The sequence below is a fragment of the Antennarius striatus genome, chromosome 5 (assembly GCF_040054535.1).
Source record: "Antennarius striatus isolate MH-2024 chromosome 5, ASM4005453v1, whole genome shotgun sequence".
In the NCBI taxonomy this organism is placed as follows: Eukaryota; Metazoa; Chordata; class Actinopteri; order Lophiiformes; family Antennariidae; genus Antennarius; species Antennarius striatus.
In genome coordinates, this window is record NC_090780.1 from 11,652,220 (window position 1) to 11,676,328 (window position 24,109).

The 24,109-nt window shown below is 38.6% G+C and overlaps 1 protein-coding gene across 4 annotated transcripts in view; it reads right to left on the reverse strand.

Moving 5' to 3' along the window:
- Positions 1-24,109, reverse strand: part of cadpsb (Ca2+-dependent activator protein for secretion b) — a 72,100-nt gene that overhangs the window by 17,561 nt on the left and 30,430 nt on the right. For 2 of the 4 annotated variants that reach the window (XM_068315115.1, XM_068315114.1), the window contains exons 4-17: positions 20,370-20,450; positions 19,833-20,066; positions 17,507-17,628; positions 13,239-13,350; positions 11,591-11,730; positions 11,168-11,234; positions 10,706-10,814; positions 10,392-10,604; positions 4,593-4,729; positions 4,315-4,502; positions 3,465-3,566; positions 3,304-3,367; positions 3,078-3,201; positions 736-768 (exon numbers count right to left, since the gene is read on the reverse strand). In XM_068315115.1, coding sequence (XP_068171216.1) covers positions 736-768; positions 3,078-3,201; positions 3,304-3,367; positions 3,465-3,566; positions 4,315-4,502; positions 4,593-4,729; positions 10,392-10,604; positions 10,706-10,814; positions 11,168-11,234; positions 11,591-11,730; positions 13,239-13,350; positions 17,507-17,628; positions 19,833-20,066; positions 20,370-20,450 — 1,726 coding nt within the window. The remainder of the gene's footprint in view (positions 1-735; positions 769-3,077; positions 3,202-3,303; positions 3,368-3,464; positions 3,567-4,314; positions 4,503-4,592; positions 4,730-10,391; positions 10,605-10,705; positions 10,815-11,167; positions 11,235-11,590; positions 11,731-13,238; positions 13,351-17,506; positions 17,629-19,832; positions 20,067-20,369; positions 20,451-24,109) is intronic. The other 2 variants (XM_068315117.1, XM_068315116.1) reach the window with 1 other exon arrangement.

Sequence of the window (24,109 nt, forward strand, 5' to 3'; positions counted from 1 at the left end):
CAGAAGTGTGTTGACATTTCTGTTATACCATATAAGCACAAATCCCTATTCATCACCAGTTCCTTGTTTAACCATTTCTACATGGACCGACTCAGATTATTACATCTGAGTCGGGCTGTGACCTTAGCAAACATCTCTTTAGTTGAGATGTTTGCTAATGGGCGCTCCATTTCAAACTACTTTTTTTTTTTGCTCTTCTCTGTTGTCTTTTTTTGACATATAGGGAATTATGTGACTTATTCGATTTGTCAGAGATTGCATTACTCTACAATTTTATGTGCAAATATTTTGTTTCAATTACTTTCAGGCACTTATAACAACAAAATGGGCCTTGCACTGAAGGGTGGTAGTCTTGAACCATGTTAGTATTATTTGACTACAGTATATTGAAACAAAGTAATACAATCTCTGAGTGCTTACTTTACTAAGAGATGCTTAAACCATGCCAAGACATTGGAGAATTTGAATGTTAATTACAAGAGTGCATATTATATTGTGTGAAAGATGTGCTACAGGTAAATTACGTGCATGCATATATTCTGCATCTATTCACAAAATGCAGAAGGGGTCCGAGTGTCAGGTGTGTGTGTGTGTGTGTGTGTGTGTGTGTGTGTGTGTGTGTGTGTGTGTGTGTGTGTGTGTGTGTGTGTGTGTGTGTGTGTGTGTGTGTGTGTGTGTGTGTGTGTACATGTTTATATGCACTGTGGCTAAACCACAAGCTGAACAAGCGTTCACCTGGATCCTTCTGATCCTTTTGACCTTTCTCAACTTCAGCGAGAAACAGGGAGAGAAAAGAGGAGATGTTTAAAATTAACATGGTTCTAAGGTTATCGTCACATTACACTGGGGAGGGGGCTCAGGGTTCTTATTCGGCACGTGACCCTTTGAGAGAATCTGCTGGGACGATCTCATCTCCAAGGACTGAGGGTTCTAGGCAACAGACAAACATCACTAACACACAATAAAAACAGAAATACTGAAAATAGTAACCTGTGGAAAATTAATAAAGTGATAAGATGCTTGTTAACAAACAGACAAAGCTTAGACTGTCGTCAACAGTTAGGACACACAAACAGCTGTCAGGATCAGAGACAGGACACACTGAGTGACTTGAGTCGATTTAATTTGACACACAAACAGGAGCCGTTAAAGCGCCCTTCCCTCTCCTGTCCTCCCCATACAATAGCTCTGTCGACAGAGGCTCCTTCACTCTCTAGTGTCATGGTGAAAAACAAAGCCTACCTGTTCAGCACATCACACCACTGACACATGATCGGACCAAATGACGGGAGGAAGTAACAATGTAAGCAATGTAAAAATGCATTCAAGTCAAAGGAATGGGCATCCAACCAAAAGAAAGAAGCTTACAGACCAGGCTGCTCATTCATCTCCATCACAAACAGATGGTTTTAAAAAGGGACCCCCGACTGATTCGGTGAGTTACTGCTCAGATCTCTTGACCGGGATGTTCCCCACACACTTTCACAGACAAAAGGCAAAGATAAAAATAAAATAAAGGTTAAAAAAAAAAACAAGCACGACAATAGCAACATCTCTGAAGAAAGAAGATAAGCAGGAAGGAGGATGGAGGAAAAAGAGGGCTGATAAGAAGGAGGAGAGAGAGATTGGGAGAGGATGATGAAGGTACTCACGGATGGTTAAATCCATCACTTGAGACGCCAAGCAGAAGACAGGGTGCTCATACATTTCTCTCTTTTTCCCTATAAAAAAGGATTGTGGCATGCAAGAGGCTGGGATCAGAGGTGGGCAGGCTACAGGTCTCAGTCTGATGGGAAGAGGGCTGTCCTGGTGAAAATAACATTCTGAGGGCAGATGGGCCACTAGCACCGCCAAATATTTGGTCTATTTTAAACCTGGCATCTCACAAGGACAGAAATTCAAATCAAATAAGAAGATAGTAAGGCTTGAATCCTTAGTATCTTTAGCACCCTGAAGGTTTTCTTTCAAGGCATAAACAACATCAGAGGTTTTTTTAAAAGTATGTAAAGACAGAGGAAGAGAGAATAAGACATCCTTAAATGTCTTGTCATGATGAAATTTGTAATATGTAATCCATGCCAATAAGGAAAGGTCATGTTGTTATGTCTTAAAGCACATGCAGGTGGCTGATGCTGGTTTGCGGTCATTCAATCCCAGCATTCCTTTGACTGATCACATCACAAGTCAAGAGTTCAAAGCCCGCAACTGTAGAGGAGGAGGGAAAAGAGCAGACAGCAACAGACAGGAAAAAGGAGAAAGTGGTCTTCAGCAGAAACATAAGATAGAGGTGATAGGAGGTATTTCAAGGCAGGGCTGTAAAGTGGATCGGCTGGAGTCGGCTGGAGGACTCAGAGACGTAGTAGCTACACTGAGGTAGTTGAGGGGAGTGCATTGATTGGAGCTGGGGGTCAGTGGGGGGCATTCAGTTACACTGAACTAACAGTCCCATTCTAAAATGCCAGAGAATACTACACATAACTTGAATACTCAAGGCACAATGAGAAATCAGCACATGAACAGATATCAGGGCTTTGGATTTGAATGCATTTTTACTCACACACCTCTACACATAAGCCAACTTGACCTACAGAACAGCACAGAGCTAAAGCAGGCCTGAAACACAGGAGAGAGTTATTGCACTGAGAGACAGAAAGTGACCGACAAGCTGTCACAAATAATTTGGGATGCCTCAAAACATTTGGGGTATTAGGATTTGGGATATGGATATATAATGAATATACTGTATATATTGTGTGTATCTACAGAGGGAAAAAAAAAAATATATATATATATATATATATATATATAATTTATTTATTTTTTCTATATGTCATGTGTGTAAAGTAAATAACAGCAACAATTTTATACTGGAAAAGGAAAAAATGGAAGTCTGGAAATATATATGTGATCTTTTGTCAAAAAAGTATTAAGATGTAGCTTTTGTCATTTTACTCCACAAAGAACCACTGGGAGAGAATTTCAATCTGAAACCATACAAAACGATTTTTTAATGACATCATTAACACACTCATACCAGAAGTCATTCTGTATTTCTGGGTCATGTTTTTTCTGATTACCTTCGATTTTAGCATAGTCTTTAATCCGCTGGTAGTTAAGCTGGGCTGCCTGCTCCAAACATTTACGGATCACTCCTTTAACTTCTTCTGGTGGAACTGGGGTCACAATGTCTTTCATCAGAACCTGCAGGCCACATTGGTTGAGAGTTATGTAACCTGATTTCATTACATCATAGTTGTTTCAGCTGGCTAAAGGACTTCTTAAAAAAAAAAAAACTTTACTGACCCTCTCCAGCAAAGACAAAGTGGCCTTCAGTGCTCCCTCTGGTCGACCAAAAGGGAAACAGTATCTGCAAGGGAAGACACAGGCAGTCGATGTAACAACAGTGACATCAGCTAAATAAGTTGTGACATGACTGAATGTGATGCTCAAGAGTTGGAGGTCACCTGAAATTTACAATATGATTTTCCAAAATCACACGCAATCGCTCCTTGATGTCTTCAAACCTCTCCTTTTCGTCCACTTTTACTGTGCTCAGCCCGTCTGGCCTATGAGGATCACACCCACATACTTTACCCAGCTGACCCTGCAGAGGTTCAAATTATGCAACCACTCATCTGATCCCACCAGGACATCAACAACAAATAAATAAACAAAGACTGGCCCAAAGCTTCAAGGTCACATGGAAGTGACTGCAAATGACGTTGAATTTGTTTTTATGAGCTCTTCTTTGTGTTATAATGGACATCTCACCTGTTTTGCCCTTGAACTTCTGTCACTTTGGAATCCTTTCTCTTTCTAAACTTGAATATGCGTGATCGTTTAGAGGCAGTGCGAGGATCTGGGCTTTGGGAGTTCTTTGGGGACATTAGGGTTTCATAGCCCAGTGGCCCCCAGTAATTGCTGCCCTCTCTGACTTTAACGAACGCATGGGAGGATGAATAATATGGACAATAAGAGACTATGGCAGCAAAGGACAGAGAAAAAGAAAACAAAGAAAATGGTAGAAACAAGAAAATGTGTAGAAATATGCAATTGATTAATGACACAAAAACTGGTACAAGATTTAACATAACGGAACATAAAACAAAATAAGCATGGAAAAATTATAATAATGAATACAAAAAATGCATGGACTGCTTCTGATGAGGCTGACCTTTCTATTTTGTTTCTGTTTTGCTGAGAGAATACCATTTATAATTGTTTCAAAAGGAGTTGTGATCTTCATAAGATTACAAATCCAGTTTATAAATGTCAAAAACTGTAAACATATTAAAATAAGGGATTAGGGCACACCTGTTCCCATGAACATGGGAGGCACAAAAAGCAAAGCTGTAGTGAAGAAGAGTGGGATCAATAATAGCCCCATTCTCTGCTCTCTCCAGAAGATCACGCAGGTAGCACAAATGTCTGTGACAACCCCGCACTCCATTCCTGGCACAGTATTCATCCAAGACAAACACCTGGCCTGGGCTAAACCATCCCTGCAAAATGCAAACACAAATGTGGATCATATTACTGCACATCAGAAAACAAAAGCAGCCCTTTAATGTAGATACATCTGTGTTACCCACCAAGCAGCAGAAGGTGTCATTGAGCCTGTGGTCCAACGTGAGTCGCTGCACCATCTCAAAAAGCGAGGCGTGGTCAAAGCTACAGGGGTTAGCGGAGATAAACTCATCCATGCCATGTTTTTGAGCTCTGTCAGCATCTATCCAGCCAATGGCACAAGGGGAAAAAACATGGTTCAGAGGAGAGGGTGACATCAGTGTGGTGCGTCAAACTGCAGGTCTTCGTCACAACACAGAAACAGCAGGGATTTTGATCTTCTATTTCTAAGGGCAAATTATAAACACTTACAGCTTACATTGTCAACTTGCATTGTGTCAAACAGCGTCATGAGATTTGCTGTATTGTTAGGTGAGATTTTACTGATCTTCTACTATATGTGCATGCATGCGTCTTGCTGTGCCCATTCCCTGATGTTTGTCATGGGAAATAAAATGTTCCATGTCTAAAAGAGTGCTTGCAAAATTTGGTGCATTCTTCTTTATGTTTTCAATAGATTCTGCCATTCGCAATTGTTGAATGTCATTCAGGTCCTGTCAAACATTGGGATGTGTGCTGGTTAAAAAAAAAAAAGACAGAAATATTGAAAAAAATCTAAACAGTCTGTAGAGATTCAGTATGAAAAACTAATTCTAGAAGAAATATATAGACTAAGGGTTTTTCTCCAGGAATGAAAGTCTTACTGAGATTATTAATTTATGTCTTGCTTCAACACATTTGTCAATTGTCTTTGCTTTGTCAAGAGACTTTCAGGCATGTGAAACTAAACCTGCTCTTTCAAACTCAAAGAGATAAATCATTATTTACATAAAATTTTATTATTTATCTTGCATGAATATGAGTTATGAAAAAATAAGCATTTTTTTTTTTAACTTCTCTAAATGACAATAAATAACATCCACTAACTAAACTGACTATCATACCTTGTACTGGATAAGCTATACAGTTGTCACACATAACAGGATGGGAGCAAAAATGATTCAAAACAGATAAGAGATGTAGTCATGTCCTTGGTGTGAGTGACGGTGCCATGTCCACAAGACACTGATATGAGAGATGGCAATTTTTGAGTCGGAGCAGGAGGTCGGTGCCTAAACTAGTCTGGACAGGGCTGGGGTACCGAATAGACCAAAACATACATCTATCATCCTCCAGGTCAGTGGAAAGGGAGCATGTAAGGTGTGTAATAGGAAAGCTAAACATTCACTGGAAAAATACTTTTAAAAACTGATGGACCTACAGAAGATTAAACTATGGGAAGTTAGATTACTTTCAATCAAATCCAAGAAGAAAAACTTGCCAGATAACAAGTCAAATGCGGATGATCCAAATAAGAGATTGTTCCAGGAAAGGGGAACAGGACAAGTAAAGTAATTCACATCAAAGAAGAGAAGGACAGATAATGTGTAAGGCTGGAAACACCAAGTTAAATCAGTCAATGGCTGTAGATGTGAACCCTGTGGCAGATGAGAGGACAGTGGTTGGATGGATGAAAGAAGGACATTGGTGGGGAAGACAAGAATTTAACATGGTTATAAGGTGGTGGTCAAACTCGGAAGTGATGACCACAAGAGGCAGATTCACTCAGGATCAGGTCATAGGGGAAATGATGTAGTTGGATGAGAGTAAATATGGTGAGAAAACATCCAGAGTGACCAGCTAGCTATGACACATCGTGAGTGGTCTACATCGCCTTCAATTGGATTAAATTAGGAAATGCAGTTTAACTCTGGAATACACTTAAAACTACGGTAAAATTATCTTAAAACTTAATGAAAATGACTTCAACCAGAAATATGATTACCAAATCCCTGAAGTAAAGAGGCCAGTACTTCTGCATACATATGAAAAATATCACCTGCTGGAGAACAGTGTGACTTCATTGAGGTTTTAAATATCATGCACATCTGCAGACTCATTTTCAAATTTGCATGTTTGATATTTTTTATTTGGCATTCCATTTTCCTTTCTCTACGTATTTGCAAGTTGACAATACTTGAATATGTTGCAGTGTATTCATGATCTCTACAGAGCACACTAGCAGGCATACCACTACCAGAGATCTCTAATAGGGTAGCAATACCATTTGGTGCAAATACATGGGTAAATAGCATGAAGTCAACAGAGGCAAAACTGCATCATTCTCTGGGAGATGGGGAAATGAATGAGTTGTATTTGTACAAAAAGTATGGACACATGACACAGGTGTTCTCCTATTCAGGCAAACAAAGGGCAGTCAAAACAAATCATAATGAGATCTCTCCTTGCTGGAGATGTAACACCGGTGTAGTCTCGATCTACAGGCCCATCTACTGTGGGAGGAAGGAGGAGGAGGGGGGATCCGGAGTATTTTATTGTAAGAAGGGGCGGCATTAGCTACTCCTTGTCTTTGGCATTCAGAATACTCCGCATACATATTTGCCAACTCTCACTGAGAGAAGTTAAAGAAAAGGAACTAATAGCATTTGAGCCCTCTGAAGGAAAGCATGATGAACACTCAGGAAGTGTTCTAAACAAAGGTCACTGGGATTAAAAAGCTTTTTTTGAAAAATACCTCATCCTCAATTTATCTACACTTCTATATTAGAATGCACTTATATAAATATATAATATTTTCTGTCGTCTAGCTGTTTAATAATCAGTTGTTTTTCTAACCTTAATATATTTAGATGAAATCTTATATTTACACTTGTATCATCTTATTGCTTTTCTCTGAGGGATTCAGTCACCAATAAGAACAAAGAGAGAAGGCAATTATGCAGTAATAACTATGATAACGGCTTTAATCATTACTGAGTTAAAACATAACTTCTTAGCGTAAAATACATGCATCCTATACTGGCACGAATGGATGCTTAGAATTATTCTCAAGTTGAGGTTGTCAAAAACAAAAAAAAAGTTATCAACTAATATCTAAGACATGAGGCGAGCCGTGAAAAAGGAGAAGAGGGAAAGAAGAGAGAAAGAACGTTGCATTTGTCAGATAATCAGCGGGGATTATCTGAGCTGTGCCGGCTACAGGGAGGCACTTACCCTTGAGTCCAGCTAGAAGACAGCAGGGTAAGAAGGGACAAACCAGAATAACATAAAGACTAGCAACAAGGCTGGAGGAGAGCAATCACGAGAGACCCTCAACTAGCAGCTGCATTACTCAAGAAGGGTACAGGCAAAGCATGAAGAAGAAAACACAACTCAAAAACAACAACCTATACCAACATGAGAGTTTGTGGGCGGTGGTGTGTACATGTGAAGATATGTGAACTTGACAACAGATGTTGAGGCATATTAGACAGAGAAAGAGGGGGACAGAAAGAATTTACGATCCTCATCACTCCACTGCAGTTCATCTGTTCTGGACTCTAGACAAGTACTTAAAGACACAAGAGCTATGTTAAGTACTGTCACTGTAAAGGTGTATACTATACACAAGTCTTACTTCTCATTGGGGTTTGGATAAATATTTACCTAATGAAGCAAACCCCCAAGTTGATCGTATGTGTAAAAGGTTTCTGCATTTGCTTTTACAGGTAAAAGAATATGAAGGTCCTGGACAGAGTAAAATAAGTATAGTGGTGTCACTATTCTTTCACGGTGTGCTAAAACAGCAGCTCTTTTGCAGTAGCATTTAAATATGCTTTAAAGGAGCCATCCATGGATTTAAGAATATCACTCCATGAGTCACTGTTTCTGTTTCTGCAATAACATTTTTTAGCTCTGGAAGGATGTTTGTGAAGTCAAGAAGAGATGAGGTGATTTTAACATTATGCACACTAAGATTATGATTTGATCACATGTAATCATTTGTGATGCAATTACCAACTGTAGTTCAGTGAACTTGTTGGTTCTCCTGTTATTTCGATCAATTAGACGCATCATTCTTGAAGTTTTAAGTAGATATGTAAGAGACAAGCAATTTACTTTAATTCCATTTTGTGTGATTTTTCTGTAAAAAATAGTCAAATTACAAAGCATGCTATCGTAAAATAAATTATATTTGGGGAATATCTGACAACATTCCAAATTCCAGTTCCAGGTAGGCACGCTCTCTTTTCCCCATATCTTACTTATATTTTTGTAAACAGATACTGACATAAACTTGTTTAGCTTTTAGTGGTTGTTGTAATGCATTCATAGAAGTCCCCTTTTTTATTTCTAGTTCTATGGTTTGGACCCAGACTAAAAGTGAAGCTACTCATCCTTTACCTTAAACAGTCTTTTTCTTTAAATCTCTCCCTCAGGCCTAATAACTAATTTAAATGAAATAGTAAATCACAGGAACACTCCTTTAAATTTCATGTTTCCATCCTCAAATATGTTTCTTTTCTTTTCTGTACAGTCCATTATGTATCAAATCTTACACAATAAGACTGTCCACACTGTTAGTTTGACACATGATGTAAATGAAACCTTTTCTCATGAGAAACTGGTTGATTGGGGAAGAAGAAAAAGCAACCAGAACCTTCAGGACTTGTGTTCAGTCCACTGCAGCAGAGTCAGGAGGGCTGTGTATGTCATGGTCCCAGTGCCATTCAAGACCACCAGGGGGTGAAACATGTACACATGGTGTGCCACAATGTTTCAAGGAGGGGGTTGGAGGTCTGTGCCACTGTGAGGAGGCATTGAATGGCAACAGCTGGCATCAGAGGAGTCAACTAACCACAAGAACAATTACATACAAAGAAACCAATGGATAAACAACATAGAATTTATGTGTTAGGATTCTGTGTGACTGACTAAAGTCATGTCTTCACAGTTTTAATTGTAAGATATGTAAACAACAAATGAAGTATGTTCTCATTCTTATTCTTATTACTATTCTTATTATTTGATCATTAATAAATCATGCCAATTATTTTTTAATCTACACCTGATTTGCTATTTGGAGTTGGAAAATAAATCATTAATTAAACTATGTTCATGATCAAAATATGCACACAAAAAGTGATAGTTTTTGAATAGCAGGATCTATTATTGTGAATTGTTTAATAAAAGGTTGTAACAGTAAGTAGGCCAGAGAGGTCTATGTTTAAAAGGTTTAAAAGATTGTGTGAGGAACAATGTTAGAACTTAGTGATTCCTATAAATTTAAATATATATAAAAATTAATATATATCTATTTCCCTTCTATAATGAGGGGGAACACAAAAGACAGGTACAACAGAAGCTGGTACAGATGCCACACTACTGTAAACAGTCTTACCTTCAATTTGCTACCTGACCTGTGGGCTGCTTAAAGGTACATGTGACAGATTGGTTAAAAATTTGAGCACGTAATCTGGCTTAACTGTCATTTAGCGACAAGGAAATAACTGAGAAACTGTCTCAGAATCGCAGCCGCTTTCTGGAACTGTGATCGGATTAAAACGAGTCTGACGTTTAGGACGGGTGCAGCACACCTTGGCACTGTTAGTCTGAATTCAACCCCAGCAGGCTTGAATGTTCAAATCATGTGTGGAGTGACCTACTTAGCCCTTGCTCATCATGTCTGGTAGTTTTGTGATTAAATCTTTTACGAGTTTGCTGTTCCTTCTGAACAGGTCGATGCCATCTGAACAACCTGTCCAGTGCAACTGGTGGAATAGCATGGAATTGCACCCTCATACATTAATGGAGTGGTGAAAATGAGTGGAAGTCCATTAGATGCTGGGGGGGTCTGAGTGCATGTGTGTTAGTTCTACCAGCAGGTTTTGAGACTGCAGTGTTGGAGCGCATGATGTGAGACATCAATGGGTTAGAGCTTTTTACTGCTTTGATGATGATCACTGCATCTACTAAACGTGATTGTGCTGTGTTTGGCTACTCACAGAACTGAGAAATAGGAGCATCCATTTGGGCTGAGGCACCCCCTTTGGAGTTAAGTTTCTGGACCTGAGTGGGTGGGACAGGCTTGTGCGACTGGCCAGTGGCACGATACATGGCTTGGACCCAAAGGATCCGGTCCTGTTCGTCGTCGCTGGCAAACATCACGGTGTCACCTTCCTTTACGGCATTGAAGAAAGCCCTGCCGCCATCCAAGCCTGAAACAACAAGGTGTGAAAAGACCAGTCCATGATTTGCAACATGTTAAATGAACCTTTAGTTAAACCAAGTAAGAAGAAGTATTGGTACATCATCTCACCTGGCTGAGGGTCACTGTAGTCCACAGTATATCCATCCAGCTGGAGAAGTTCCTGTGGTTCGGACTTCTTCTCTCTGTAGCTGCACATGGCGAATGTATACTGACTCACCTACAAAAAAAGATCAACAATCACTCCAAAGAGCCACAGAAAAGTATGCATTTATTTCTGTGTTTCGGGTAAAGGTTGTTTCATTTGACGGCTTGAACACATATTTTTTTCACCCATGTCTGTTTCATAGTTGGGATTTCAGCATGCTTATTCCAAATCTACTAAAACTTGGTAGGGGATGGTTCTTGGGTTAGAATAGACCCTATCAGCAAAAAATAACTGTCGATGATACATTCTGTATGTGATTCCAATCAGTATAAAGTGGGTGTGATTGTTTAAGGAGTCCTATTCAGGGATCAAGCTATCATGGAACCATTACTTTTAGATCCACTGACATTTCCAGTTTGACCTACCTGTACAAGAACAAAGAAACGTTTCTTCCAGCGTTTCCAAACATTCTTCCCAAAAGCCCACAGATACCTATCAAAACACCAAAATGTGAGGACAAATCCCAGTCCGCATTAACAAAAAAACAGATTGATGCTCACATCTGGCTCCTGGGAACAGTTTTTTGTTTTTTCAATCCTCAGTATTGGATTTATATAAATTATTAATTATATCAACCATGTTTAAGGGTACAATTTCTTTTTGCATTTTTTAAAAATTCACACAAGTGTCCACCAGGGGGAGTAATGCACTTGACAGTAATTTTCCATGGTATGTGATTGACAATGAGGACACAGGAACTGAGAGGACTGGAGTTCTAGGAAAGACATGGAAAATTAAAGGCACACAGATACGTGAGGCTGCGGTTTAGCTGGTACTGGATCTCCTACCCGCAGTGTTTCATATTCTGTGGTTTGTCCATACGTATGGCCAGTTTGATCCTCAGATCCTGATCAGGGCATGCCTTGGTAACAGTCATCTTATGGAGTTCTGACTGCTTTGGGCTGTTAGGAGTTGGATGGAGGACAACCTACATTAAAAAAGACAGCGTGAAGTAAGTTCCCATGCATTTATATCCAGTAAGAGAATCTTTTATCACATCCTGTGCAACATTCAGCAACACCAAGCAGTGTGACTGCAAGACCTAGTGATAAATGTGTTCTTTTCCCTTTTTTGGGGGGATTTTCAAAAAGAGAGACTAAAGTGAGTCATGGTAGAGAAGCAGAACACTGCTTTACTCTGCCTCCCTGAAGAAGACGACTAATCTCTCTTTGTTGAGTTAAAGAGGTTTTGAAGAAGGCTGTCTTCCTGCCAATGCTGCTGCAGTGGGAGATCAAACAGCCTTGTCACAAACCAAGGTCATCGTCACAACAGAGACGTCTGAGGCACTGGTGGCCAGATGCAAACCAGCAATATCGCACAGATCTTACCATCAAAAACGTGACAGGTGAACAGGATACATTTTTCTACCCTCTGTGCAGGAGCTCAAAATTTAAATAAAATTCAAGGATTGAAAAATTGAGTTTGGCAAAGTGTCTGTCTGCCCTCTACTTAACAAGGAAAAGTGCAGTACAATTTATTCAGGTTTTTTTGGTCAAACACAAGCATAATGTGAAAGCGGCAAAATGAATCAAGTACAGTATTTGCTGGAGGCAAAAATCACACATACAATATGTTGATCCCTATACATAGGAATTATAATCTAATAATTCAGTGTACAGATTTTGTTTGATTGGCAAAATAGTGGTCTTACATTCAGGGAACAGAGGACTCAGGATGACATCTTTTGTTGTGTGTTGTAAGTTTTCTCTGTAAAACATTTTGCTAATTTCCTGTGTTTGTCGAGTGATTTTCATGACTGTTTTAATACAGGGGATCTGAAAACATAAATTGGGAATTTTTACAAAGGTTTTGTTTAGTTGAACTTATACCCTTGGTATTTACTGTCATTTAAACCCTTGTGTTTGATTTCCATGGCAACTCCCATGGGGAACTAATCCCCAGTAACGTTTTAGCCATGGGAACCACACCTTTTGGAAATAGTCAAAATAACTACAACAGTGTTTCAACTGGTTATATAAACCTTTTTCATTCATTCTGTTCTGATCTCAGATCAATGAGGCCTATCGGCCATGGATAGCAAATCAATGTTTATTTCTTGTGAAATTCAAAAGAACTCTGATGAAATGATGAGACATTAAAAAATAATGTATGAATGAATTCTGAAATGACCCCTGCTTGAACCGTAAGACTGATCGAACTTTTCTTTTGCTGTTTGGCAGGCTCACCCGTCTCTTACATTTACTAATGTGCTGCTTGTGCACAATTGCACACACAAGTGTCCCCAACAGCTGGCCGGTGCCTCAAATATGAGATTTACGCCTTAAGGGCCCCTACAAAGCATGTGCAGAACTTCAGAGAACACTGTCCCTTTTGGAGTAGTTGTGACGAGGTCATACCGCCTGTGAGTGCTGTAAACAAGGGTAACCAAGGTTTCTTTGTGATACAGGGTAAAAACAAAGACAAAAGGAGTGTTACCCTGCCCAGCTCTTTGTCCTCCAGAGCCAACACTCCTGTGCTCTCTGTAAACAGTTTCACCTTGACAGCAGGCAGAGGGTGTGTGGTGGTAAAGTCCCCCTGGGTCCCCCAGCTGGAAGACACAACAAAAGATACTCCAGAGGTTAGCTTCTATGACAGCATCACATTTTACTTGTCTGTCAGACAGAGAGAGAGTGATTTCACCTCCACACAGCAACTTCAAACTGAAATCAAAGAGGAAAACAGTCATATTTTTAAATATTTTATGTTCTCTCTTCAACACAGGTTTTTCAACAACTGCTGACAGAAGTTTCAGTACAAGACAAAAAATGCATTGTTTATAGACTCACACACATACACACACATCCTGTGCCTCAGTGTCACTTGTCATTGTTCTAAATGTATCTCTGCTATTAATGAACCAGATATCTTTAAACCTGCACTCAACAAAGCCATTATGTAACAAAACACCTGCCATATCAGCCAAGATTATTTTGTGGGTCAAGCAGCAGATGATACAACAGACTGTCTATTAATCTTATTTATTCAGACTTCATTATAAGCACTCCTTCAGGAATTCAGCTGTGTGACAGCCAAAGTAATTTTTGATGGGTTTTTAAATGACAGTCGTTCTGTTGTCCCTTTCAGGTTTCCTTTTGAAGGTTTTCAGTAAAATAGAATGCACAGACAAGCAACACATTTTCGCATCGTGATAAAATGGACAGATATCGTATGTTCATGTTTTGCTGGAGATTGCATAGCCATCCGTTCATTTAGAACACTAACTTTTAATTTTTTAATTCTATTCAAGGAAAACTGAGTTGTTTTGATGACCTGAATGGACCTGAACTATTTTTTGTTAAAACTGACAGTAAGGAAAACGAGTGGTATGCTGCTGGGCAAGCTAGATTTAATTTTACACACAATATCACAATAATAAGACAAAGCTGGTAAACACAATCGATTTCTGATACTAGGTCAGTCTTACTTCGAGGACAGGATTTCTTATCAATTTTTTTTACAATTATTTACATTGTCCAGTTGTACAAATGGATCGGTGCATGAGGTCCAGCCATAGCCCTCGTACCCACAGCCTCACAAGGGTGTCACAAGAGCAAAACGATTCATTTGTAGAGTCAGACTGGTGTATTTCATACTACTGTACTCTGACAACACACTGATTAAAAGCGATTAATACAACCTTTATGAAGACCAACTGCCAAAAGTTTGGACAGTGTCCTATTCCTGTATTGGGAAACCATGTGACTTAAAATCAGTCAACGCTTCAGGTCGGTTTGTTTAGTCTGACTCAGATTGCTGAGTATTTAAACAAAATTGGCCTCTTTTAACCAAAATCCATTCCAAAGAAATCGGTTTGAATGGATACTGCTTCATGTCAGACTTGATAATGCGTGAATGTAACCAAATGACCACTAAACCTCACCAGCACATATCTTGCCACACACTTGGAGGAATAAACACAGTGAAATAAATAAATAAAAATTGTATTCAATTAAAGAAAAGGAAACAGCAATGTAATTTTAATAGTGTCGTCACCCAGCATGGAAAACCATTTCTAACATTCATAATTGATTACAACTGAATGTACAAAATGGTGTTTGCACAGAGCAGAGAGACTGCAGCTAAAACGGAGCAGTGGCTGATGGGCCTTGTTGGTTTCAGAGGGAAGCAGTCTGCTAGGATGAAGGTGACCTTTTTGGATCAATCCAAGGCCTATATGACACTGCTCTGCCCTCACAGCTCTTTCTGCAAAATGTGCGCAGTCCTGTTTTGACCTAAGTAGGTCAGTTCATGAAATAAGCTGCACAATCACTTGACAATAACAAAATGTCATTTGAAATTTGAACTATAATGACGTCGCAATGATTTCTTACTGAATAGGAAGTGGATTGGTTATGCCATGCACATAGAGACAAAAACAAACACAAACACACACAGATCTACCCTCTCTTTGTTCTACTCTAATCCTCTCATTCTTTATCACCGTATCTTTCACACCACCTTCATAAAATGGCTCTTGAATTAAGGAGATCATAGGAAGACATTAAGGCCGTGAAATAGCTCATACTTGCTTGAACATTTCATGGAAAATGTCTCCTATCTCTATATGTGCTGTGCAATAGTAGTTAATTACAAGAAAAAAAGGCCAGCATATTATGCAATTACTTGCCATCAGAAGACCCCAACATCTTTATACATCTGATCTACCATGACGACTGTTTTTAAGATGAGCTGGAACTTTCAAAGGAAGAAAGGAAATTTAGAAAAGGCTGTTTCATTTCCTACTTGAAGTAATGCAGCATTACACAATGAATTTTCACACCTTGATCAGATGAGCATGGAATCTAAAAGGATTGGGGTTTAGCCATGAGTCATAGATGAATCAGTTTTAGTTCATAGTTTCCTGTAAGCATTCATTAAAGTACAAAAGTTCTATATTTCATGAAGTGCGTGTTTGGTTAAAGGTGTATTCAGACTACAGGGACATATTCTGCTTCTCCGTGATGAGTGAACTGTTTTCTGTCATTTTTAACGAAAGATCATTAAATGAATGGGTAGAACTCAACACACTGTTTCTTGAACCCGATGCTGTTGTGCAATTTTTCAGAAGGATGCAACACCAGTCTGTATTCCTGTGAGTCAGAGTAGCTTCAGATTAAGTGACCTTAGACTTATTATGGATAACATTATTCATGTTTGTCTTGTGCGTCATACTTTACAACTCTTGACATTTATCTGTAGAAATTAATATCCAACAATGAAATGCCAAAACACTGAAAATGACTTGTGACATTTGTTGAAAATTAAAAGCGAACAGTGGCTTCTGATCTTTTGACTCTTTCCTCCCATGCCAGAATTACCAGTTTTGGTAAAATCTAAAAGAAAATTCTCATTAATTCAAAGGGTGACAAGTTTGTGTTCCTAGAAATTTACTTAGCTCTTCATAACCAACTGTTCCTCTGAAAGCTGAAACATAATCTATCATTATACTATATACTAACTATTTAAATGTATGTGCACACAACAAATGTGTGTTTAATCTAAGCTTGTTCTTTATCTTCACTTTTTCAGCGTTTATTAATTGACTCACTGCATCCAATTTGCTACCGTATATTGACATTTTGGCGTTAAAGTAACCTTTTCCTCTGCTCTGCTCAGACTGGCCACCACTTTCCACTTTTCATTCACTTGTTTCTCACTGAGCTTTCGACTAAAGAAGATATGCTAGTCTAAACTACCCTTTATAAAAACGTGATCTGACAAATGAGGAGTGGGTCCAGAAGGGACTAGCTGCCGATTCAAAACAACTTAAAGGTAACTTTGGGTGTTGCTGTTGGTGTCATGATCACACAGTGCTTAAGTCTTTAGAAACAGGCCGATATTATTTAAAATGAGTGAGTGAAATTTTAGTGTCATAAAATTAATCAAATTAAAATATATAATTAGTAAATGAGAATGACTGACATTTGTCATCTGTAATTATATGTAGGGTATATAGAGTGTCTAAAAAATTGCACAAAATATAAAATATGTTACAGTTCTGGGTTCATTTGTTGGCAAGGCTTGATTCTGATTGTCAGTGTCAGTGGTTTCAAAAGCACAGTCACATTTTAAACCCTCCACAATCCTTAAGATGTACTGTAGGTTTTAGCCTTTCCCCCATTTGTTACTAGGATTGTTTGTGTTTGCCTAGTTTCACTTTCTTTTTTTGTTTGCATAATTTTTACACGGTAGCCTCAGGCATTTTTGCCTGGGTCCGATTCTTAATGTTGCTCTTTTTTTTTCTTTTGTACTTTTTAATTTTTGTAGTCTGTTTTCTTTTCCCATTCGAAAAGAACAAAGATGCAGCAAATATGAGCCCTCCCTTTTTCTAGCAATTTTTTAGATCACCCATGCAGCATGTTTTATGCAATCCTGAAACAATCAAATAAAATATGCATGGGTGTAACCCTAAGCACTTTGGAATAGATCTGTAATGCAATGAAACCATGATATGCTCTGGAGCAGCTATCATACCACTGCAACCTCAGCAATACTTGCCTTATCTAAAAGAATCTGCAGTGATCATCAATCAGATATTTGGAAATCTTTACATAATATAGAAATAAGTAAAATCCTTTTTGCATTACTTTGCACATTTTAATACTAATGTGTTGTATTGTGACGCATAATTCAGATTTGTTTTTAATCATTAATCTAACAAACAATGCTAAATTGTGTGGAAGTGTATATGCTCAACCCCTTACGTAGGCTTGGATGCTTCTGCTTGGTCAGTCTGGAGTTTCTCCCCTCCCTCTACCTCCATGGTGCAGTAGACAATCCTATTAGGAGCTAGAGACTTCAGCCCTTGCACTTCCATGATCACCACCTGGAAAGCACAGACACCGCAGTGATTTGTTGTAGGCGAGGCCTGATTCATCCAAAAAGGTCACACAGCAGACCTGCTGGTGGAAAACCCTTTCAGTTTTATACAGCATAGCTCTTTTAGAACCTCAGCCACAATAAATATTTATACTTGTAGCCAGTGCTATAATTTGGCATAATTCTTATTAAAATGTGGATTCGGATTTCCAGAAACAACACATAAAGTAATCTCTCCTGTGAAGTAAATCATCAACATTCAGTTAAGTGACAGCAAATAATTTGGGGGAAGACAAATGACAAATAAAAATCTTATTTTGACTGAAAGCATCCAGTAAATTTATACTTTCTTCATGGCTGCAAGTTTGACTTCCATCCATCCATCCATTTTCTTGATCACAGTCATCTCCTCTACAGTGGCTTAGCCGCCATGTGGGTCATGATTAATGTTGGAGCCTTTCTCAGCGGGTGACCATTGAGAGGTGGTTCACCCCAGATGAAATGCCAGCTCATTGTGGGGCCACATGAAAACCAAACAATCATGCATAGTAACACACTGACACGATTTAGTGTAACCAGTTTGCCAAACCGGCATGCTTTTGGAGGTGGGAGGAAGCCAAAGAACCTGGAGAGAGCCTATGCAGAGACGGGGAGAACACACAAACTTCACAGAAAGGACTCAAACTCAGAATCTTCTTGCTGTAAGGCAACAGTGCCCCCACTGTACAACCTTGCCACCCTGAATTGAACTTGTTATATGAATATCATCACGTGCATTACATAAGTAATCATATGGGAACATATTGAAACCTTGTTCTCATAAAATATGAATTAAGAGATTGTAAATACTTACATTATAAAATTACATTACTGTATTTATATTTTTTTGTATTCATTTCGGTGGCTAAAACTAAACTATTACATTTGCCACATTTGGGAAAATAACCTTTTAATCAGCTTTTGTCAAGAATGTTGTTATCTAATTGTTAAAAGGTCTGTAGCTGATTCCAACCAAAGATTTTAGTTTGGTTTCTGAGTGATTCCTAGCAGCTGCTGTAGCCAACCCTTTGGAAAGTAAACACTTGAAAAAAAGGAAAAGTGGAAGAGAGTCCAACAGCAAAAGTGTGGAGCACATTTAAGATGTGTATTCTGCATCACCTGGGTCTTGACTTCAAAGTGTTATCCACACTGATGTGTTGAGCTACGCAAAAAAAGTGCTTTAACCTGACAAGTATAAATAAATTTATGAGGATTAAAACTTGTTTGGGACAAATATATTAAGCCCAGCCACAAATGACACAATTAATCAATTAAATTTGAGTCATCCACATAGGCACTGCATTGGGTAACGCTGTTGCTTCACAGCAAGAAGGTTCTAGGTTTGATTTCTTTCTGTGTCTTCTTCTGTGTATCTTTTCCCTGTGATTGCTTGGGTTCCTCTCCATGTTCTCCAGCTTCCTCTCACCTCAAAAACATTCAGGTGAACTGGAATGTGATCCTAAATATGTACTTGCCTTTGAACTAGCTTATAGACTAAACAAATGGCTTGCATATAAAGATTTCAGACGGGTGTCAAAATGTTTCATTGAAAGACAATTCTGAGATTCTAGTCTGTTGCCTTTCATCTAGATAACATAGATATGACAGCAATTTATTTTTCACAGAACTGCTGACAGGAAGCTTGGTGCTAAAAAAATCAAATAAATAATCAAAATAAATAATTCAGCATTAAACTTCCAGGCAAATGTCTGAAAGACAGCAAAAATATATTTGTGTTAGAATCTTTGCACATTATGTGACTCTGAAATAGCACGGCATCATGAGGAATAAGGTGTGACTGCTTTGTTCTGTGGTGATAGCTCATCTCAGACAAGTTGAGGACAAGATGAGTCATGTTACACTACTAAAAAAAAATTAAAAAAAGATTTGTGTGTGTGTGTGTGTGTGTGTGTGTGTGTGTGTGTGTGTGTGTGTGTGTGCATGCGTGCGTGCGTGTGTGTGTGCATGTGTATGTGTGCAGCCTGCTCTTCACACAGAGTCTGTTCAACTCCCTGAATAGGTCTGCTGTCTGTTTCTATACTTAGTCTCAAGCAGACAAAATTCTGATGGGATAATTTTTGAACCATCTATCAAAATTATGAATACACTGCATTGGTTTCACAGACTTGTCATTACACACCAATGTCCATAATCATCCCTAATGTACTGTACCTCCAGAGTGAATGACAGAACCACATCAGACTTGGACAGTGTGTTCTCATCCTCTTGACCCATGTCAATGATGGAGGTGTTGTGCCCCCGTTTCAGCTTCTGGAGCTTGAACTCCCCTCCCTTGGACACAGGCATGCTCTCAAGATTGGCCATTAGCTGATTCACTGATGACTTCAGCTCCTCAATGTACATGGCCTCCATTTCTTTAGACACGAATTTGGGGAACTTGGCAGCCTGCTGACATCATAGGAAATATTTAAAAAAATATATGTTTACAAAAGAATTTTCAAAATGCTAAAAACTGGACAGAAAAATCAATGTAGTTGTCTTTTCTTTCAGTGATGCCTAATGGAATGAAAAACAATGCAGTCAGATTTATGTATATAACATTCTGTGAAACAATACCATCTTTTCAACTGTGGACAGAAGTCTCCATTTTGATGTTTACACAATTGGCATCATATTTGAGAAATGTTAAATAATGCAAAACAAAGCATATTAATTTCAGTATGAACCCCCCCACAGAGTCTGACTCACCCTGGCAATCTGGTCTGCCATCTGAAGACGACCATCTAGTTCCCGTCTGATCTGTGCAGCCTGCTCGTCCAGGTTGTCCAACTATTATGGCAAGACATAAGCAGGTCAATGTGCATTTCCATCCACTACTATTGTGCAATTATTATGAATTGCTTGGTAAAGACAAACAGCTGGTGGATCAAATCCTCTGGGCGGCCGCTGTTGTCGGAGAGCATACTGAGAAAAAATTGATTATTAAGTGGCAATCAAACCTCAAATGGTTATAAACATTATTTAATTTAAAATGGCAACATAATTAGTGTCCCTTTCTTCATTGCATAAATTACATCCATCAAGTATGTGTATTATTTTATTATTGATTTAATCAAAAAGCTTTCTTTTATTGATCCACATCAGCCTAGCTTAAATCCCTAAATTTAATTTTTAGTTGTTTCTTTCCAGGATATATTTCAACAGCTAATACCATATGCACAAAGACAGACGTGCAGAAATGTGCAGCATGCAGCAGCTCACAATAACAGGAACCAGATCAAGAGATCACATTTCCCCTGTGCTAACATCTCTGCATTGGCTCACTGTGAAAGCCAAATAGAATTTAAAATCTTTCCTTCACTTTTTAAAGCCCTTTATAGCCTGACCCCATCAGATCTTTAAGAGGTCATTGTGCCATGTTGTCTAGAACTAGAACTCTGCTTTCCCAAAGTGCAGGTTTACTTGTGCTTCCAAGAATTTCTTAAAATAGACTGGGGGGGGTGCAGATATTTTAGTCATCACACTCTTATTTTGGAATAAGGTCCCTGATTTGGTTCATGAGCCAGACACCATCTTCTTGTACAGGTAAAGACTGAAACGTTTTGTTTTTAATAAGGACTATAGTTTATCCATCCAATAATTTTGCGGTCAAATGCCCAGACTGACAAAAGGAACCTCCTGTGACACAGAGCTCCTGCCTCTTCAAGTGTTAATTCACATTCCATACATACATGTCACTAAACTATTTTATTGTCTAGTTGTTTGCTCTCTCTCTCTCTCTCTCTCTGTCTCTCTCTCTCTCTCTCTCTCCCTCTCTCTCTCTCTCTCTCTCCCTCAATTCTTCCTCCATCTGCCTCAGTCTGCAGTTTTTTTATGTCACTGTCACTACCTGCCAACCATCATCAACCCAACTGTTATCATCACTGCTAGTATTAGCATCTATAGGTTCAGTATTTCCTGTATAGCAGTTCTCAGTAACTTCATCAGTAGGTTCCTCTACAGAGTATGAACCACTGCATGGTTTAATAATAATTACATTATGTTCTCTGTGGGTAGCATGATGCACAGTGGGCAGCCGCACTGTTGCCTCAAAGCAAGAAGGTCCTTGGTTTGATTCCACCTGGTTCCTTTTTTATATACTTTTTTATTCACACCTCAAAACCTGCAGACATAAAAAATTTTGATTGTTTTAAAATTTAACTCTTAGTTACAGCAGGACAGGAGACGGAAAGCAGACACAAATTGGTAATGATTGATAAGAAATGATAATGAATGGTACAGAATAGAAAAGTCTCACTATACTTCACGTTTGTCCTAACAGGTTGCAATCATAACCATCACAAAGAACAATCACCCAGATGCTAAAAAGACAACCGTGTGTGAAGAGATGTTCCTAAATTATTGTGTATAAAAAAACATTCTCGTTCATTTAAATTAGTAGAATTTGTCTGTCTGGACTGTAAAATAGAGACAGGGGTGGTCAGAATAGATACAGTAATCCCAACACGTACGACTTCACCACATTGCGGATTTGCAATTAGCTGACAGCATATGGAAGTGCGCTACGTTCCATGAGTCTCAGAACGCAGCACATTTCTGTGAGACACAAAAGTGCTTTAAACAGTCGATAAGAGTGTGGGAAAATGTCATACAGACAGATGGTGGTTTAATATCAGTATGGGGCGGGTTCATAAATGTTTAAATGACTGTAAATAATAAGATGAATGGTTTGCCGCTACGTCGCAGAATTCGTTATTCACTTGTGGCTCCTGGAGCGCATTAATCGCGAGTAACGAGGGCACACTGTATTTGTAAATTAAATTACATTTACAATCACTGTCACAATAAATGCATTGACATTCAGGACCTAGTAAAGCTTGCCTCGACACATATACGAAACAAGAACCAATGCAGTCAGAGACTGCAACATCCCGCAACACCCCTGAATTAAAAATTTCACCCTGAGCTACATGCATAGGTCAAAGATCAAAGCTAGTGCTTTGACCTACTTTCATAAAATCAAAGCACTAGCTCTGATCTAAAGTCTTGCTTACACCGGCCTTCTCCTTTGTCGTAATATCTTTATCCAGTTCCTGAGTGTACAAAAGTTAAAATTTGACCTTGAACTAGTTTTCTGAAGGTCAAGGTCATCATCTTATTTTCATCCCTTTTGCCGCCCGAGTAATGTGCTTTTTTTTTCATCTTTCTATCTGCAACGGTTGCGAAGATATTTGGTGGACTAACGGTCGGACGAACAATTACAATATATCACCGCTTTGAAGCAGGATGTAATCCGTGGTAATGCAATTTCTTGACAATTTTTGAAAATAGCCTGTAGAGAAGCAAAATGTCACCAGGACAAAGATGTTGACTGTTTTTTGCTCCAGAGTGATGAAAAGATAAGAAATTCATGGATCTTTCACATCAATAATGAATGACAATTTTTTTATTGGCTGTCCCATTGAAATAGAAGACAGGGACAATGTGTCTCTCTTGCTCACTATGCTTCACTTCTTCAGTTATTTTTTCAGCTAAAACTGCATATTCTTGTCAAATGCAATGCTGTGACTCACTAGTCACCACCATGTCCTCGATAAGGACTGAAGTCTAATTGAGACATATCTCCACACCGTTGTGTCTGGGGACTCACAAACCCTTCATCGCCATGTTGAACAAGTCTTCAATGAGAACTTTAATCTACTTTGTCTCAGCTGGGTATTGTTTTATTGAAAATACTTGAGTCTTGTCATTTTTTTTGGAAACTGGGTGGAAATAAAATGCAGTATTGTTTTATTTTTGTTTTTCCTTCTTTTTATTTTTATAGGAAAAAAGTGAATATTTGACATAAAACTCAAAAACTCTGGTATACGTAATTTTTTAGCATCAAAACTCTCTGTAGGAGGTGCAATGTAGGTGTTAATACAAATCAATTAAATTTTTTTTTTTTTAAATGAAAAAACAGGGAGTGGCCAACTTACAAACACATTAGGCTCCAGTGGCTGTTTGTCTGTTGAATTGTTCAGAAGTCGTTACATATTAAATTTTCATCATAATCATCGAGTCTATCTCAACTAGCTACTGGCAAGAGATTGGGTACACCCCAGATTAGACGCCAGCTCATTGCAGGGCTTAAAAAAAACGAAAGAAAAAGTATATTTAAATTTTAATTTAACACTGAGAAGAGATCATTCTCAACACAATGACATTGTCTCTCCAACTGAGCAGCAGGATCTATTTTTGATAGAGTTCTATAAAGTCCTTTAGACTTCTTTTTCTGGGATGCATGCCAGAGCTGACCTTTTTTGCCTTACGGTATTACCCACTCTCATTACATTAACAGGCCTTGTCTTTCAGGGTTTACCACATTGAATCTCTATCCCTCCTAACAATGCTTTTAAGAACAGAATGAGCTGATGTCACAGTGCAGCTGTTAAGGAGAGCACAATGGCACAGAAAGAGATCTTATGCAGCTTTGATTGGAATCAAGT